We start from the raw sequence: 20023 nt of genomic DNA, 5'->3' as shown, positions 1-20023 counted from the left end.
TCCTGACCTCAAGTGATCCTCCTGCCTTGACTTCCCATAGTGCTGGTATTACAGGTGTGAGCCACTGTGCCTGGCCACCAAGAATACATTTTGAAATGAAGGTTCACATGACTGAAGGTTATAGGTATCCGATGAGAAGTCGTGGAATGTTAGAGTCGGAGGGAAACTGAGATCATTTGGTGTCATCTTTTTATATTTTGACTTGGAGAGTGACTGGCTGAGGACCACACAGCTAGCTGGACAGTGTGCGGCTGGGGCCTGAGGTCTCTGGAGCTCTGACCATGACGTACTTAGGCAGCTCCCTCAGTGCCCAACAAAAATTGTTAAAGATAGAGCAAATTTAAGTTTGATTTTAAGACACAAGGATAAGGGACTCTTCTGTGGTAGGTCTTAGACTGTCTTTTTCTACTTGTTTTGTTTAAGGAATGTAGTTGAGATTTTGTTAAGCTATTATGGCTGGATTCTGCTGCTGTCTTTGGGGACAGGGTATTATCATTTGCATCGTTTCATGTTTTGTTATTCAGGCAGGCTCAATAAAGCACTTAGGAGATTAGAGTTCTGCAGCTGGAATACACAACAAGGCAAGATGCCCATTCCTGCGCATCGTGCATTGGACTCCACTGGTGCTACTGCAGTGAGAGGCAGTCAGTAAACAACTGTGGACAGGATCGAATGGGCTCTGGAGATTTAGGGGCCTGCCTTCTTCAAGACTAAACAGATACGGAGAGCATCAGGGACAAGATTTGAAACAATAGGGTGAGCAATAAAATAGCAGTTTCAGGAGGATTATTAGTATAAAGAATATATTTCTTCCTTGAAAACATTTGAATGCATCAAGAATTTCTTGAATAGATTTTATCCTTGAATGCACATTAAGTTCGTGAATTTAGGAATTCAGTGAATGTACTTTTTTTAATCTTGCAAACAATTTTGGACCTGCTATAATTTTGGCATGCTTAATCCCTCTGCCTTCCGGATGAGCAATATCAGGGGTATAGGCAGTGTTTTCCAGACCCAGGATCAACAGGTGATGGAGGAGCACGTGATGAAGATGAGCAAGAGAATTTGCTGTGAGCAGGAGTGTGTCTCACATGATGGTGCTGGATGCTGTGTCAGGGATGTGGTGTCTGTTTGCACTCTCATAGTAACCCGTGCTTCTTTGTAGCACTTAACCCAATTCCACTGAAATATCTGGTTGTGTGATTATTTATTCCACGTCCTTTATAGCTTTGTGTGCTCCTGAGGGCACACTTGTTCTGTCCTGTTCACCTCTATACCTAGCTTCTTTCATGGCCTCTCACACATGCAAGGTGTTTAACAAATATTTGTTGACTGAGTAAATGGTTGCATGAAGGAAGAGATGTTTGTCTACTGGACTTAAAGATACACACAGGGCCAGGCATGGTGGCTCACACCTATAATCCCAGCACTTCGGGAGGCCGAGGTGGGAGGATCACCTTAGGTCAGGAGTTCAAGACCAGCTTGGCCCAACAGGATGAAACCCCGTCTCTACTAAAAAATACAAAAATTAGCCAGGCATGGTGGGAGGTGCCTGTAATCCCAGTTACTCAGGAGGCTGAGGCAGGGCGAATTGCTTGAACCCAGGAGGTGGAGGTTGCAGTGAGTTGAGATTGCACCACTGCATTCCAGCCTGGGCAACAGAGTGAGACTCTCCCTCAAAATATACAATAAAATAAAGATATACACAGGTGGGAGCATAGAGGTAAAGTGCACAGGCCTTCGTCAGTCTTGTGTTCAGCAACTGACTCTTCCATTGTATTTTATTTATTTTTCTTTTCCTTTTTTTTTTTTTTTTTTTGGGGACGGAGTTTCGCTCTTGTTACCCAGGCTGGAGTGCAATGGCACGATCTCGGCTCACCGCAACCTCCGCCTCCTGGGTTCAGGCAATTCTCCTGCCTCAGCCTCCTGAGTAGCTGGAATTACAGACACGCACCACCATGCCCAGCTAATTTTTTTTTGTATTTTTAGTAGAGACGGGGTTTCACCATGTTGACCAGGATGGTCTCGATCTCTTGACCTTGTGATCCACCCGCCTCGGCCTCCCAAAGTGCTGGGATTACAGGCTTGAGCCACCGCGCCCGGCTATTTATTCTTCTTAATTTTTTTTTTTTTTTTTTTTAAATAGAGACGGGGTTTCTCCATGTTAGTCAGGCTGGTCTCGAACTCCCAACCTCAGGTGATCCACCCGCCTCTGCCTCCCAAAGTGCTGGGATTACAGGCATGAACCACCGCACCTGGCCTATTTTATTATTTTATTTGAGACAGGGTCTCTCTGTGTTGCAAAGGCTGGAGTGCAGTGGCATCATCACAGCTCACTGCAGCCTTGACCTCCCGGGCTCAAGTGATCCTCTCACCTTAGTCTCTCCAGTAGCTGGGACTACAGGCATGCACCACCACACCCAACAATTTTGTGTGTGTATATATATATATATGTATATATATTTTAGTAGAGTCAGAGTTTCACCATGTTGCCCAGGCTGATCTCGAACTCCAGGGCTCAGGCAATCTGCCTGCCACAACCTCTTAAAGTACTGAGATTTTACAGGCATGAGCCACCATGCCCAACTGTCATTCCATTTTTAACTATGTGATTTTGGCAACTCATTTCACCTCTCTGTGCCTTCATTTTTTCATGTATAAAATTAGATTGTAATTTCAGTCTCATAGAGTTGTGAGGATCAAATGACTTAATCCAGGTAAAGCTCTTAGTAGAGGGCTGACAATAATAAATGCTCAATGAATACTGAGTCCTATTATTTCTTAATTATCCATCTTTTAGCTAATGAGAGAGGTTTTAAACTGTTCTCTTTCCATGCAGCTTTTGGATTGCTTTGGGATTCCTGTGTTGATGGCTCTGTCCTGGTTTATTCTTTATGCGAGATACAGAGTGATTCACTTCATCGCTGTGGCTGTCTGTCTGGTGGGTGTAGGAACCATGGTTGGAGCAGACATACTCGCAGGGAGGGAAGACAATTCAGGTGAGACGGTATCACATGTTTGTGCTTTAATCACAGCAGAATTTTGTTCATGTTTTCACTTTTGTTCTGCAAAGATACAGTAAAAAGCAGAAAATATGTTCTGGTTAACTACATTTTAAATTGTATTTTTAGATTTACTTCTGTCTGGTATTTGTAACTACCCCCACACAAAACAATGTTTGTTCCTACCAGCCCAGTTTTTCTTCCTTTTTGTCACATTAAGAAGTTTTGTTTGTCTCTTGAGAGCAAAGTTTCTTTATATACTTGGCAATAATCTTTTAGCTCATACATTTAGATGGATTATTGGAAAACCTACTGTCGATTCCTGTTTTTTTTTGTTTGTTTGTTTTCTTCTTCTTATCTCCTTCATCCTATTGAGGAATCTTTTTAAAAAATTTTTTAGCCGGGCACGGTGGCTCAAGCCTGTAATCCCAGCACTTTGGGAGGCCGAGGCGGGTGGATCACAAGGTCGAGAGATCGAGACCATCCTGGTCAACATGGTGAAACCCCGTCTCTACTAAAAATACAAAACATTAGCTGGGCATGGTTGTGCGTGCCTGTAATCCCAGCTACTCAGGAGGCTGAGGCAGGAGAATTGCCTGAACCCAGGAGGCGGAGGTTGCGGTGAGCCGAGATCGTGCCATTGCACTCCAGCCTGGGTAACAAGAGCGAAACTCCGTCTCAAAAAAAAAAAAAAAAAAAAAAAAAAAAATTTTTAAAATTGTTTTACTTTTCCTAAGTAGCATCTTAGCAATGTTTGTTTTATCAAAAAAGAAACTCGTTCACTGGAGTGTTTCTTTTTAAGTCACTGTGTAGGTGACAGCATCTTTGCCATAGTTTGGGTTGAATTTAGTTGATCGTATAAGATCTAATTTAGGTCTATGAATTCATCCAATCTACAAGTGAGTTAAATGTCTTCTTGGACTAAGAGAGAAAATGACGGTTGATAGTATAAAATCTAATTAAGGTCTATGAATTCACCCAATCTATAAGTGAGTTAAGTGTCTCCTTTGGTTTGAGAGAGAAAATTACTTTGAAAGCAGGTTCCCATTTTTCAAATTGACCTAACCCTTCAATGAACATTAATTTGTCATGTCATGGAATCATTTTCTGAGGCTTTACATTATGATATATATCATCATCTTCCAGCCTGTTAGACTTCTGAGGAGTTAAATTATGAAAAATTACAGCAGAATTGCATCAGAAAGTGAGAAAAGTAACAGGTTTTAAACTTCTAGTAATCAGGCTGGGTGGGGTGGCTCACACCTGTAATCCCAGCATTTTGGAAGGCTGAGGTGGGTGGATCACCTGAGGTCAAGAGTTCAAGACCATCCTGGCCAACGTGGTGAAACCTCCATCTCTGCCAAAAATACAAAAATTAGTCCAGGCAAAGTGGCTCACACCTGTAATCCCAGTACTTTGGGAGGCCAAGGTGGGCAGATTACTTGACGTCAGGAGTTCTAGACCAGTCTGGCCAACATGACAAAACCCCTTCTCTACTAAAAATACAAAAATAAGCAGGGTGTGGTGGTACTTGCCTGTAATCCCAGCTGCTCAGGAGGCCGAGGCAGGAAAATTGCTTGAATCCGGGAGGCGGAGGTTGCAGTGAGCCAAGATCATGCCACTGCACTCTAGCCTGAGTGACAGAGCAAGACTGTCTCAAATGCACACATGTGCGCATGCACACACACACACAAACGCACACACACATACACCCCTTCTAGTAACCAGTTTCTTCTTCTTTAGAGTCATTTAAATGAACACGAGTCAGATGACTGTCTGGAGCATGCTGTAGAGGTTCACCTGTTGACAGTGTTTTGCTTCTGTGCCTTGTCTTCCTGCAGGGAGTGATGTATTGATTGGTGACATCTTGGTCCTTCTTGGGGCTTCCCTCTATGCCATTTCTAATGTTTGTGAAGAATACATTGTGAAGAAACTGAGCCGACAGGAGTTTTTGGGAATGGTGGGCCTGTTTGGAACAATGATCAGTGGCATACAGCTGTAAGATTCTAAAAGTTTTTCTAAAAACAAAATATATTACAGATAACTGCTAATATTCATTGTTTATTTGGCCCATATTTACATTTGAAATTAATATTAGGTTGGTGCAAGAGTAACTGTGGTGTTGCCATTACTTAATCACTTACTGAGTGTCTATTAGAGGATTGTTAAAACATCAATAATTATTCCTATTTTCCTAAACATGTGTGATGCTTATGGGTTCCTGATAACAATGTGGTAAAGGCATTTACCAGTAAGGGGTTTTATTTTTTAGTTATTTCCAGAAAACATTAGCTTCCTAAGCTTATTAAAAAACAAAGCATAATATCATATTTTTCCTCCTATAATTGACTGTTACTACAGAGTACCTGTAAGGGAGTCAAACATATCTTTATGAGCTCCTTTGGGTTTTTTTTTTTTGAGATGGAGTTTCGCTCTTGTTACCCAGGATGGAGTGCAATGGCACAATCTTGGCTCACCGCAACCTCCGCCTCCTGGGTTCAGGCAATTCTCCTGCCTTAGCCTCCTGAGTAGCTCGGATTACAGGCACATGCCGCCATGCCCAGCTACTTTTTTGTATTTTTAGTAGAGACGGGGTTTCACCATGTTGACCAGGATGGTCTTGATCTCTTGACCTCGTGATCCACCCGCCTCGGCCTCCCAAAGTGCTGGGATTACAGGCTTGAGCCACCGCGCCCGGCCCGAGCTCCTTTGGTTTCATTCTTTGTCATTTTTATTAAAGATAATTATTTTTATATTCTAAGACAAATGCAAAAGTCAACATAATTCCTCACTTTAGCTGAAGGATAGTAACTAAAATGCTTATAAAATAGTGAAAATTAGTATGTGGATCTCTCTGTGACCTCTTGTTTTAATCTTAGATTGATCGTGGAATATAAGGATATTGCCAGCATTCCCTGGGACTGGAAAATTGGTATGTAAAGAAATCATAATTCCTTTTAGTCAGCATTCTTTCCTTTATCTAACAAATGAACATCTAGGAATATGTGCATTTTTATATGCATTTGTAAAATGCATATAAAATACAAAATACATTTATAAAAAGGTATTTTAATAATTTTAATATTTAGACATCTTTGTAAAATCCCAGTGATTTAATACATGTCAGCTATAATTGTTTACATTGAGTTTTCTCTGAAAATTGGTAGATAAACTTCCATAAAAGTTAATTCTTAATCTTTACCTGTAGGAATAGTCTTTGGTTACTAGGAATCCTGAACAAGACTGGAGATTGACCTTTGGTCAAACCAGTTTTTTTTTTTTTTTTTTTTTGAGTTGGAGTCTCACTCTGTCGCCTGGCTGGAGTGCAGTGGTGTGATCTTGGCTCACTGCAACCTCCACCTCCTGGGTTCAAGCAATTCTCCTGCCTCAGCCTCCTGAGTAGTTGGGACTGTAGGTGCCCACCTCCACATCTAGCTAATTTTTTTTTTTTTTTTGAGACGTAGTTTTGCTCTTGTTACCCAGGCTGGAGTGCAATGGCGCGATCTCGGCTCACCACAATCTCCACCTCCTGGGTTCAGGCAATTCTCCTGCCTCAGCCTCCTGAGTAGCTCGGATTACAGGCATGTGCCACCATGCCCAGCTACTTTTTTGTATTTTTAGTAGAGATGGGGTTTCACCATATTGACCAGGATGGTCTCGATCTCTTGACCTCGTGATCCACCCGCCTTGGCCTCCCAAAGTGCTGGGATTACAGGCTTGAGCCACCGCGCCTGGCCAATTTTTGTATTTTTAGTAGAGATGGGGTTTCACCATGTTGGCCAGGATGGTCTCGATTTCCTGACCTTGTGATTGACCCACCTCAGCCTCCCAAAGTGCTGGGATTACCGGCGTGTGCCACTGTCCCCAGCCCAAACCAGCTTTCAAATTAGATCTGTATCTTGAGTCCTCAAACTTCTCCTGAAGTTTGTTTGCTTGATATAAATTGTGAAGCATTAATCTGAATTGTTGATGGTGTGGAATCTCCCCTACCTCCCATTGCTCCTGTCATCTGATATTCATAGGCATCTGCATAAATAAAGGAAAAGAAAATGGTGATGGGACAGTCAGAAAAGATTTGAACCTGGTTTAATGATGGGGTATGGAAAAGTTAAATAGTACATAGATGTCACTGAAGATTGTCTACCATGCTTGATAATTTAATTCAATGAAATAACTTAGATTGCCAGAGAAAGAGAGTTGAGTATGGGATGAGATTAAAGAAGTGGTTGCAAAGCAGAGCTACTGCTAATGTAGTCAACATCCACACCGTGAGCACTGTCCTAAATAGGATAATTATATTGTGCTTCCTTGGAGCATTTAATTTAATGAGATGAACAAAATACAGTAGACCTAATAACTGTCTTTGATGTCTTTAAAGATACTTTATTCTGAATCAAATTATATAAATCATGTCCAACTAAACAAAAGCAAAGAAAAGATAATGATTTTTCTGGACACGGGTTGCTGATTCTGCCTTCATTGGCCTTTTATTGCAGGCATCACTCTGTCCTGGGAGGATGCACAGCAAGGGGTATAAGACCTGTGGACTCAGTCACCCCATAAGCAGGATTTTCTGGCCTTGCTCATCTAATACCTTGTTGGATTTTTGAGGTCCTTTATCTACGTCACAACTTACTATAAATATTATTTTTTCCAGAGAGCTTTATGGTCTCATTTGCAATGCTGTTAACAAGGCTTTGTAGATAATATGTTAAAGGGTTAGGGAGTTTTATATGGCAGCCAAGCCTCAAACTCCTTTGTCTTCTGATTTCTTGCCCTAATATTAGATACTCCTTTTTGTTTTTCGCAGCCCTGCTGTTCATGGCATTTGCCCTGTGTATGTTTTGCCTGTACAGCTTCATGCCATTGGTGATTAAAGTCACCAGTGCCACTTCCGTCAACCTGGGCATCCTGACAGCGGACCTCTACAGCCTTTTCTTTGGACTCTTTCTGTTTGGCTATAAGGTAAACAAATAGATCATCTTTAAAGAACACTTGCTTGAATCCAAAAAATGTCGCAGGTTTCTTCAAGTCACTAGGTCAAAAACAAAACCTTCTTATTCTCTTGGCAAGAATTTCACTGGATAGGTCTCCCTTACTGCTTCTGATTTAGAAAAGTGGTTCACATAAATTGCCCTCCTAGGGTTTTTCTAAAGGGTGAAATACATGGATTTCATTTTCGATGGTATGGCCCAGGGCACCAGCTTCTGGAATTGTTAATGCATGTTGCCAGGTGATAAACAAGCAGACCCAGAGCTGCTGCTGACCTTGAGGGAGAATGTAGCCTTAGCCTGAGCACCAGGTGCTTTTTCCATTCACTCTTTTTGCCCTGGTGCACAGAAGTCTGGAGTACCTGATGGAAAGGGAAGAGAAGTGGCCAGATTATAATGCCTGTGTGATTGGAATGGTTCCATCTTTGATAGTAATTTTATATCTTTTTCTTTTCTTTTCTTTTTTTTTTTTTTGAGACGGAGTTTCGCTCTTGTTACCCAGGCTGGAGTGCAATGGCATGATCTTGGCTCACCACAACCTCCGCCTCCTGGGTTCAGGCAGTTCTCCTGCCTCAGCCTCCTGAGTAGCTGGGATTACAGGCACGTGCCACCATGCCCAGCTAATTTTTTGTATTTTTGGTAGAGACGGGATTTCACCATGTTGACCAGGATGGTCTCGATCTCTTGACCTCGTGATCCACCCGCCTCAGCCTCCCAAAGTGCTGGGATTACAGGCTTGAGCCACAGCGCCTGGCTTTCTTTTTTTTTTTTTTTTTTTTTTTTAATCATTTCAGTCTTAAGGTTATACCTGAATGGTAATTTTATATCTTAAAGGTAATTCAGTCCAGTGGTGTTTCAGACCTTTTCTGTCCACATCATCACGGCATTTACAAGCGTAACCTGCTGCCATCAGCAATGGGTCCTATTACATGTACTAATTCTCAAGGCAGGTGGGTTGGGAGGGAATATATCAGTGTCTTCAGGGGAAGCAAGAGAACAAATACAGAGTTTGAAAAAATGGCATCCTCAGGGAGTCTGATACACCTTCCCTTGATAATTACTGATTGAGCCATTCATTTTATTTGTATTTTATTTTTTTGAGACAGAGTTTTGCTCTCGTTGCCCAGGCTGGAGTACAGTGGCGAGATCACGGCTCACTACAACCTCCGCCTCTCGGGTTCAGGCGATTCTCCTGCCTCAGCCTTCTGAATAGCTGGGATTACAGGCATGTGCCACCACGCCCAGCTAATTTGTATTTTTAGTAGAGACATGGTTTCTCCATGTTGGTCAGGCTGGTCTCAAACTTCTGACCTCAGGTAATCTGCCTGCCTTAGCCTCCCAAAGTGGTGGGATTATAGGCGTGAGTCACTGCGCCCAGCCATTTGTCAGTCTTCTTCAGTCTTCTATCAGTCCAGGCTTCTTGCCACTGTACTTTCCACCTTAATTTCATTATTAAGATAAATCTGAAGCCTACGATTGCATCATGTTAAAGTCTCATTATCATAGAGAACCAAGTAAATAGATTTTTTTTTTTTCAACCTCACAGCTAATTTGAAAATTCCAAGGGCAGCAGTTTAGCAGTTCTCATTTTTTTTTTTTTTTTTTTTTTTTTTGAGACAGTTTCACTCTTGTTGCCCAGGCTGGAGTGCAATGGCATGATCTCAGCTTGCTGCAGCCTCTGTCTCCCAGGTTTAAGCAATTCTCCCACCTCAGCCTCCCAAGTAGCTGGAATTAGAGGCATGTGCCACCACACCCCGCTAATTTTTTGTATTTTTAGTAGATATAGGATTTTACCACATTGGCCGGTCTGGTTTCGGACTGCTGACCTCAGGTGGTCCACCCGCCTCTACCTCCCAAAGTGCTGGGATTACAGGCATGAGCCACCACACCTGGCCCATTCTTTTAAAAATCTTAAGCCCCGTAATTAAAAATTGGGAACTTTAGTCATTTATACCTATTATTTACCGTACTATAAATGAAAACTGAGAAATTAAAAAAATTAACTCATTAAGAAAATAATTCATCACACATTGACATAATTATATGAAAAACTATTTTAAAAATTAAAAAATGGTGAGAAAAATGTCATTAATATTTTGAAAAAATCCCTTTACTGTGTGGCTTACTAGAAAACAGCTGGATTCTCAGATCTGCTTCTTCCTTCTGCCTTGTGATATCACATCATGTAGCCTGTAGAACATTTCATTGTGCACTTGTAAGAAGATGAAAGTGAAAAGGGAAAATAGTGTTTTAGTAGTATAGTAATAATAGTTTTGAGGGCTGGGCATGGTGGTTTACACCTGTAATCCCAGCACTTTAGGAGACTGAGGCAGGTGGATCACCTGAGGTCAGGAGTTTGAGGCCAGTCATGGCCAACATGGCGAAACACAGTCTCTACTAAAAATACAAAAATCAGCTGGGCGTGGTGGCGCATGCCTATAATCCTAGCTATTCGGGAGGCTGAGGCAGGAAAATGGCTTGAACCCAGGAGGCGGAGGTTGCAGTGAGCCGAGATTGTATCATTGTACTTCAACCTGGGTAACAAGAGCTAAACTCTGTTTTTTTTTTTTTTTTTTTTTTTTTGAGACAGAGTTTTGCTCTTATTACCCAGGCTGGAGTGCAATGGCGCGGTCTCGGCTCACCGCAACCTCCGCCTCCTGGGTTCAGGCAATTCTCCTGCCTCAGCCTCCTGAGTAGCTGGAATTACAGGCACGCGCCACCATGCCCAGCTAATTTTTTGTATTTTTGGTAGAGACGGGGTTTCACCATGTTGACCAGGATGGTCTTGATCTCTTGACCTTGTGATCCACCCACCTCGGCCTCCCAAAGTGCTGGGATTACAGGCTTGAGCCACCGCACCCGGCCCTAAACTCTGTCTTAAAAAAAAAAAAAAAAAAAAAAAGTAGCAATAGCTTTGACTATATAGATTCCTCCCAGTGTTTTGAGTTCCCTCAAGGATTTTGGATTATACTTTGAGAACCCCTGCTTTAGAAATCTCTCTTTTCAGCCTGGCAACATGGCAAAACCCCATCTCTCCAACAAAATACCCCCCCCCAAAAAAAAAAAGCCAGACATGGTAGTGTGCACCTGTAGTTCCAGCTACTCCAGAGAGAGGCTGAGGTGGAGTATCACTTGGGCACAGGGAGGTCGAGGCCGCAGTGAACCATGATCTGATCACACCACTGCACTCCAGCCTGACTGGCAGAGTGAGACCCTGTCTCCAAAAAAAAAAAAAAAAAGAAAGAAAAAAGAAAAAAGAAAAGAAAAGAAAAACAGAGAAAAGATCTGTCTTTTCTCAGCATGCCTTCAGTAAAGGATTCCTATTTTCCTGACAGTCATTTGAGCAGATAGGATGTTGGCTGTTACCTGATAATTTTAGTTTCAGTATGGGCAATCAACTATATTTCTTTGTCCTTGTAAAATTTTATATCCAGACAAATCCTAATTTATGCTATTCCCAGATATTGGCCATGAGCTTACAATACTTAGCTGAATTACTGATACATTAAGCTCAGTGGGTTCTCAGAAATTTCTGCTTAAAGTGTATAAACTTTTTTGCTTTGCAAGGTTACATGTGAAGGAACTAGCTGTTATCTTTTCAGACTTGCTGGTTAAGGTGTTCCTGAACTAAGACTGAAGGAATATTTATAGCTTATTGGTAATATCATTAAGAAAAAGTCAAAGTGAATCAGAGAAGTCATCCTGATGAGCCCAGATTTTTTTCTGAGAGCCAAATTGTCACGGACTACAAAGTCAGCCTGAAGTTTTTCTGTGCTGCATTTCATCTGGCTACCACTAGGGGTGCTGGTGTTTCCATATAGCAGTTCCAGGCTAGTTGGTGGCTGGCTATAGCTTCAACTGTTTTTAACTTTAAAATGAAAAATCCCCTTTTATGTCATTTTTTCGGCCACATAACTTTAAACTACGATTTTCAGAATCAGAGCATGCGGTTGATAAATTCCTTTCCAGTTCTTTTGTGTTTCTTTGTCCCTGCACGTCTAATAGTTCACTCTTAGATCAGATTTTTACTGTTTTTGGTCAAAGGTCGTTTCAAGACTTAGGGAGCAAAGAGCAGGTCTTCTGAAATCTAAAGAGTAAATTACAGAGGTAGAAAAAACTCAGAGGATAATGAAGACACCTAGCACTTGACAAGTAGTTTTTTTTCTTTGTGACAGAGCCTTGCTCTGTTGTCCAAGCTGGTGTGCAGTGGTGTGATCTCAACCCACTGCAACCTCTGAATTCTGGATTCAAGCGATTCTTGTGCCTCAGCCTCCTGTGTAGCTGGGATTACAGGTGCCCACCACCAAACCTGGCTAGTTTTTGTATTTTTAGTAGAGACAGGGTTTTACCATGTTGGCCAGGCTGGTCTCCAGCTCCTGAGCTCAAGCGATCCACCTGCCCGGCCTCCTGAAGTGCTGAGACCTCAGGGCATGAGCCACTGAGCCTGGCCAAGAATTAGTTTTTAAAGACAGATATAAGCTTGCTATACTACCAATTTTAAGAATTTTGTCTAAAATAACTTTAGCTGTAATTTTTTGAAGCAGACAGTTGAAAAAGAGGTTCAGAATTTTTTACACTCATCTATGTCAGACTTTTTTTTCCCTGTTTTTTGCTTTTATTTATTTTTTCAGCTGTTACCGAGTTCTCTTGATGGCATGTGTCAGACCTTAAGCATGCTGCCTCTTCTGAAATTGATCTTGAGTAAATATTTGCTGAATAAAGTAGCCACAAGAAACTTCCTGCATAGATCCAGACACAAAGAATTTTACTAGAGAAAAAAGTAAGAGCCTCTAATTCAGGAGACTTACCTCACTCGATCTCTTTATTACTCTTTCCATGCTAATAAAAGGGACTCAATTTAGTTTTTCTTCTGAACATTTAAAAGCCACCAAGCAAAATATAACCAGTTTTGAACAAATTATATAGGTTTTTTCACAGGTAACAATGAACATTTTATGCAACAGTATGACTACCTTTTCAAAATACCAACTTCAGGCTGGGCGTGGTGGCTCACACCTGTGATCCCAGCACTTTGGGAGGTCGAATTGGGTGGATCACCTGAGGTCAAGAGTTTGAGACCAGCCTGGCCAACATGGTGAAACCTTGTCTCTACTAAAAGTACAAAAATTAGCCAGGTATGGTAGCATGTGCCTGTAATCCCAGCTACTCAGGAGGCTGAGACAGGGGAATTGCTTGGAGGCGGAGGTCACAGTCAGCCGAGAGAGCACTGCTGCACCCTAGCCTGGGTGACAGAGCAAGACTCTGTCTCAAAAAATAATAATAAGTAATACCACCTTTAAAAGTTTAGAGTACTCCAAATAGCTCTAACTTCCCCTAATGTTCTCTGAATCAATTGTTTTTCAACAAACATTAAAACATGAGTTATATGTTGGGCCCTTTGCTATATATTAGATCCAAGAATCAAAATCAGTGGTAGGAAATTATAGTTGACTGCTCAGCTCGACATTATTATTGGTTTCGCATTCTCATTGAATCCAGGAAATATTTTCCTGTTGGGGAGGGCTGCGGCTATTGCATTCCTTAAGGAATTCTTAAGGTTTAATGTAGAGAAATAATTGAGCATCTGTAAAAAAATTAGCACGTTAAAGCTGTTGGTGACCTGAGGAGCCCACAGCTGGATGTGACCAGCAATCTACTTAATACTCATTTCAGAAAATTAGTTTTTTCTTTTATCTTTGGGAGTATACCTTGCTTTTTTAATTTTTAATTTTTTTTCTTTTCCAAACTTCCTCTGGAGTGAAATTTTTATTTTCTTTTTTAGCAACAGGGTCTCACTGTGTTGCCCAGGTTGGCCTCAAACTCCTGGGCTTGAGTGATCCTCCCATCTTAGCCTCCTGAGTAGCTGGGACTACAGATGCCTGCTACTGTGCCCAGCTAGCTTGCTTGCTTTTTCTTCTCTCCCCGTCTCTCTCTCTCTCTCTTTCCTTCCTTCCTTCTCATCATCTTTCTCTTCCTTTTCCCTCCTTCCCTAGCCTATTCTGTTTTCTTGTTTTTATCTGTCATGCTCCTTATTTGAACATTTTATTTGGCATAATATGAAACCTAAGCTAATTTAAAACTATTTATTGGTGTGAATAAAATAACATACCCCTATTCTTAATTTTTTATTGATCTAAATATGCATACTTATGGGATATATGAGACATTTTGTTATATGCATAGACTATGTACAAGTCAGGGGGTTTGAGCTGTCCATCACCTCAAGTATTCATCATTTCTGTGTATCGGGAACATTTCCAGTCCTCTGTTCTAGCAGATTTGAAACACACAATATTGTTAACTATAGTCAACCTGCTCTGCTGTCAAACATTAGAACTTATTCCTTCTCTCTACCTATATGTTTGCATGCCTTAAACAACCTTCCTTAGCCTGGGCATGGTGGCTTATGCCTGTAATTCCACCACTTTAGGAGGCCAAGACAAGGATTGCTTGAGCTTAGGAGTTCGAGACCAGCCTGGGCAACATGCAAAACACTGTCTTTACAAAATACACACACACACCCCCACCCCCACCCCCACCCAACGAATTAGTGTTCTGTCCTCATTGCATTTTGCTCTGGGTGGTGGTTTTCAGTCTTACGAAATGGAAGGGAAGGAGGTGGGGGAAGGTTACCAAAAACTCCATCCATGCTTGTGCTGTCTGTCAGAACGGGCTTCTGCTCTATTTGGTCCTTCTAGGAGCAGACAGTGTATGAGACAACCTCTTGCAGGACTGTTCCCTATGACTGTCCTCACTGGATCTTATACTAGTCACCCCTTTGGGCTTTGGACTCTTCTGATATCTAGGCTCTCTCTAGCTCTAAAATTCTGAATCTGCTCAGTCCATCATAAATTTTACTATGTAATACTTGCCTACAGAGACAAGATAATTTATTAAATTTTAGCAAAATGAATTCCACTGAATAGCACACATTGAGAGGCTGTTGAGCAGATGCCGCTTCTGTACTTCCACATTTCATCATAGTCTTACGTTCCTCTGTTTCGTACCAATATTGTAAACTGTGTCTGGGGTCTGAACGGGGCTGTCTTGTGGTATCCATGATGACCACCATTTTTTCCACTAAGTGGGACTATATGCAGAGTGGAGTGTAACATTCACCAGCATATGTGGGAGGGTTTTGTGCATTACCATCTCCTTAGGCAACTTTCAGAAAAAAGATCATGAGGCCAGGCATGGTGGCTCACACCTGTTCAGTAATCCACTGAACTTTGGGAGCCTGACGCAGGCGGATTCCTTGACCTCAAATGTTCAAGACCCACCTGGGCAACATGGAGAAACCCCGTCTCTACAAAAAACACAAAAATTAGTCAGGTGTGGTGATGAGCGCCTGTGGTCTAAGCTGATCTGGAGGCCGAGGTGGGAAGATTGCTGGAGCCTGGCAAGTGGAGGTTGCAGTGAGCCAAGGTCGTACCACTGCATTCCAGCCTGGGCCACAGAGTGAGATCCTGTCAGAAAGGGAAGGGGAAGGGGAAGGGAAGGGAAAGGGGAAGGAAAAAGAAAGGAAAGGAAAAGAGGAGGAGAGGAAGGGAAGGAAGAGGAAGGGGAAGAAGGGAGGGGAGGGATGGGATGGGATGATTATGAGAAGGTAATTCTCAAAGCACAGTTGACAAAAGCCAGCAGCAAAGAGGTGTATGTGAGGGGCACAATTCACTGCCTGTTCTTCTCCTTTCCTAGTTTTCAGGACTCTACATCCTGTCCTTCACCGTCATCATGGTGGGGTTTATCTTGTACTGCTCCACCCCGACTCGCACGGCTGAGCCAGCTGAAAGCAGTGTGCTTCCGGTCACCAGCATTGGGATCGACAACCTGGGGCTGAAGCTGGAGGAGAACCTCCAGGAGACCCACTCCGCTGCCTTGTAGCTGGAGAAGATGGTGCACCTCTGCCCCACCAGGATAAGGCAGAGCCTGCTGCCCGCTGAGGGGACACTTGGGGAAATAGCAGACTTGGAGTGGATGCTCTGCACCCCTGGGTTGGATCCAGTGGTTAGATTTTAGAAGGGAACACTAAACAAAGTTCAAAAGTAGAAATACCAAAGTAGAGCAGAAACCAAGCTAAGAGTGTGTTTGTGTTTGAGGACCAATACCTGCTTGTGTTGGGGAGATGAGGTGCGGACCCCACACTGGGGTCTTAGAGGCACTAGTGGGAGAGCAGGACGGGGGAGATCCAGCAGTGAGCCAGCCCAGGCAGGTGGGAAAGCAGGCTATCCTGTCTGGGCCTGGTGGTCCAGAACAGGGGCAGCTCACGGTGGCTCTGGAGTATGTCAGAGGCTCGAGTTTTTTTCTGCTGAGGCAGTCACTGTCCACAGACCTTTCGGTACAGATGAGGCCTGGGGGCTGACTGCATATGGCAGAAAATGGGTGGGTCAGCCCTTGAAAAGTCCTGAGATCTAAGTGTGAGTACTATAGAAGCATTAAACCGGAGTGCAGTAAACCTCAGAATCCTCCCACAATTATTTGTTTGAGACACAGCCTTGCTCTGTTGCCCAGGCTAAAGTGCAGTGGCACAGTCCCAGTTCACTGCAACCTCTGCCTCCCGGGTTCAAGTGATTCTTGTGCCTGAGCCTCTCAAGTAGCTGGGATTACAAGCATGTGCCCCCACGCCCAGCTACATTTTATATTTTTAGTAGACATGGGGTTTCACCATGTTGCCCGGGCTGGTCTTGAACTACTGACCTCTAGCGATCCACTTGCCTTGACCTCCCAAAGTGCTAGGATTACAGGTGTGAGCCAGTGTGCCTGGCCTGTTTAGTTTTTATAGAGAGATGGGGTTTTGCCACGTTGCCCAGGCTAGTCTCAAACTCTGGAGCTCAAGCGATCTGCCCACCTTGGACTCCCAAAGTGCTAGGATTACATATGTGAGCCACTGTGCCTGGCCTATTTGTTTGTTTTTTATAAAACATTTCTCCCATCACTCATTACAAGTCCCAGAGCAAACTCCCTCTGCTCTCAGAGCTTGACACTGGATATTCCACAGTTTCAGTCCCAGATCATACGCTCCAAGATTTCTCATCCATATATATGTGGATGCCATCCTTTCTAAAAACTAAACATGACCTCCTAGAACATTCTTATTGATCTCATTTTATTTAGCATCAGCTCAAGAAACTAAGTCTTACTGTACATTATCACAACAGAGAAAAAGCTTTGTTTTAAAACTCGTTAAAAATAAAAAGATTATCGTCAAAATGAAAATACAAAATAATTTCTCACTGAAGAGTATGCCTGGGAGACTCTCGTTAAAAGAGGATAATGTTACTCCTCCTTATCAAAAATTTATAATGTCATGTGATTTTTATGATACTTCTTCAATACAAAGTGTTAATATGTATTATCACTATAATAACAACCAACAAAATGCCACTTTAAGAGAACTAACTTTTTTGTAAAAATGTAAGAAAGAAATGGGGAGTAAGTGTTCACATTATTAAAAGGCTTTGAATTCATGGAAATCCATCACCTATGTGGTTTCTTTGATTAAGCAGTTCCCCTTGTAAATTTTTTTTTCCAGTAAAACTATCCTTCATATCCCTTGTGGATTTTTTTTTTGAGACAGAGTCTTGCTGTGTCACCCAGGCTGGAGTGCAATGGCGCCATCTCAGTTCCCTGCAACCTCTGCCTCCCAGGTTCAGCAATTTCTGCCTGGACTACAGGCATGCACCACCATGCCCAGCTAATTTTTGTATTTTTAGTAGAGACAGGGTTTCACCACATTGTCCAGGGGGGTCTTTAACTGATCAAGTGATCCACCCACCTCAGCCTCCCAAAGTGCTGGGATTATAGGCATGAGCCACCACACCTGGCCCCCTTGTGGATTTTGAATGACTTGATATATTCAGTATTTCTTCATATTCAGTTTTTCAGAGTTATATCCTGTGTGGGGTGAGGCATGCCTGTCTATTTGGGGACTATGCTGGGATTCAAGGGAATTCAGAGCAAGCTCACAGATCATTTGCAGGAATAAACATTTTCCAATTCTGAATTACAATGAGTTTTTTACTTTCTTCAATGAAGGAAACTTTCATTTTCTGCAGCCAATTAAAACTGCCTTTTCTTTCTTTCTTTCTTTCTTTTTTTTTTTTTTTTTTTTTTTTTTGAGACGGAGTCTCGCTGTCACCCAGGCTGGAGTGCAGTGACACGATAGCTCACTGCTAAACCTCTGCCTCCCCAGAGCAATTCTCCTGTCTCAGCTTCCCAAGTAGCTGGGACTACAGGCGCTCACCACCATGCCTGGCCAATTTTTGTATTTTTAGTAGAGATGGGATTTCACCATATTGGTCATGCTGGTCTCAAACTCCTGACCTCAGGTGATCCGCCCACCTCAACCTCCCAAAGCGCTGGGATTATAGGCTTGAGCCACTGCGCCCCGCACTAACTGCCTTTTCAATTGATGTTTGGTTTCACTCCCTAACAGTAACAACCTTTCCCATCAGAGTGGGAAAGGTTATGTTAAAATGTTTGGCTCTTTTGGGAAGACTTTCAGTTCAATTAGCATACTGATGGTTTATTTTTACATTTGTGCTATTTTGCTCATTGTTTCATTTTATTCTCACCAGTGACAGCTGCAGTCAGAACTGCAGTTGCTGATCCTCCATCTCTAAGACTACTGTTTGGTGAGCAGGCTCATTCACAGTCTTTGGTTACATATTTGGGTGTTTGGCATACATACACATCATGATGGACTTTAGAAAAAGGAGGTAGGTGGGTGCAGTGGCTTACGCCTGTAATCCCAGCACTTTGGGAAGCTGAGGTGGACAAATTACTTGAGGCCAGGAGTTCGAGACCAGCTGGGTTAACATGGTGAAACCCTGTCTCTACTAAAAATACAAAAATTAGCTGGGCATGGTGGCATGCACCTTTAGTCCCATCTACTCAGGAGGCTGAGACCCCAGTGAGCCAAAATCATGTCACTGCACTCCAGCCTGAGCAATAGACCCTGTTGCAAAAAAGAAAAAAAGGAAAAAGGAAGTAGCATTTTCTGAACCCTAGGAAACCATCAAATCTCAACTCATCTCTGTTAACTTTTAGAGATACACTTTAACATCTTCAAAAGCATAAAGTTAAACATTTTTAGAGAATGAACTTTGATGTAAATATTAGAAAATACACCGCCATAAGTAAAGGTTAATGTTTTAACGTAATTGAGTTATCTTACTTCAATCTGAGTGTTCTTGGAGAAACCTGAAGTCACCCCTTATGAATAATATGATTAATATCCCTCCTCACTAAACAAATATTGAATGTTTATTGTGTTGAAGTAGTTTATTTTCTATGTATGTATACCAATTTATTATAAAGGATACAGATGAAGAGATTTGTAGGGCAAGGTACAGGGGAAGGGGTGAGGGGCTTTCATGCTTTCCCTGGATGTACCACTTTCTAGGAACCTTCATGGGTTCAGCTTTCAGAAGCCCCCAGAACTCACTTCTCTTGGGTTTGTTTTGTTTTTTTTTTTTTTGAGAGGAGCTTGCTTTGTCACCCAGCTGGAGTGCAGTGGTGTGATCTTGGCTCACTGCAATGTCCACCTCCCGGATTCAAGCAATTCTTGTGCCTCAGCCTCCTGAGTAGCTGGCACTACAGGCATGAGCCACCTATGCCCAGTTATTTATTCTTGTATTTTTGGTAGAGACGGGGTTTCACCACGTTGGCCAGGCTGGTCTCAAACTCCTTCACTCAAGTGAGCTGCCTGCCTTGGCCTCTCAAGTGCTGGGATTATAGGCGTGAGCCACTGTGCCTGGCCCTCTTGTGTTTTTATAGAAGTTTCAAGATTCAGCATTCCTTCCCCCAGGGTATAGAGCAGGATTCTCTCTGCGGAGGGTCTGAACACCCACAATCAGAAAATTGGGCAAGGTTAGAGTCCTGCCTCCGGGCAGGTGAAAGGAGGGCAGGAGGAAGATTCTGTTTCCTGAGGCCTAACTCACCCAACATAACAAAAGACTGTAATGGGGCTATGGGAGTTAAGAACAAGGAACTGGATGGAAACTAATAGATATCATTACATCATAGGCCACG

General features: G+C 42.5%; 1 protein-coding gene across 1 annotated transcript in view; it reads left to right on the top strand.

Annotated features, from left to right (window-relative positions):
- Positions 1 to 17360, top strand: part of SLC35F2 (solute carrier family 35 member F2) — a 65028-nt gene extending 47668 nt beyond the window's left edge. The window contains exons 4-8 of the mRNA XM_039471439.2: positions 2840 to 2999; positions 4844 to 5000; positions 5882 to 5934; positions 7813 to 7967; positions 15689 to 17360. Of these exons, the coding sequence (XP_039327373.1) occupies positions 2840 to 2999; positions 4844 to 5000; positions 5882 to 5934; positions 7813 to 7967; positions 15689 to 15874 (711 nt within the window). The 3' untranslated portion in view covers positions 15875 to 17360. The remainder of the gene's footprint in view (positions 1 to 2839; positions 3000 to 4843; positions 5001 to 5881; positions 5935 to 7812; positions 7968 to 15688) is intronic.
- Positions 17361 to 20023: the final 2663 nt, after the last annotated feature.

The sequence above is a fragment of the Saimiri boliviensis genome, chromosome 6 (genome assembly GCF_048565385.1).
Source record: "Saimiri boliviensis isolate mSaiBol1 chromosome 6, mSaiBol1.pri, whole genome shotgun sequence".
In the NCBI taxonomy this organism is placed as follows: Eukaryota; Metazoa; Chordata; class Mammalia; order Primates; family Cebidae; genus Saimiri; species Saimiri boliviensis.
This window is presented reverse-complemented; position numbering and strand designations above follow the sequence as displayed.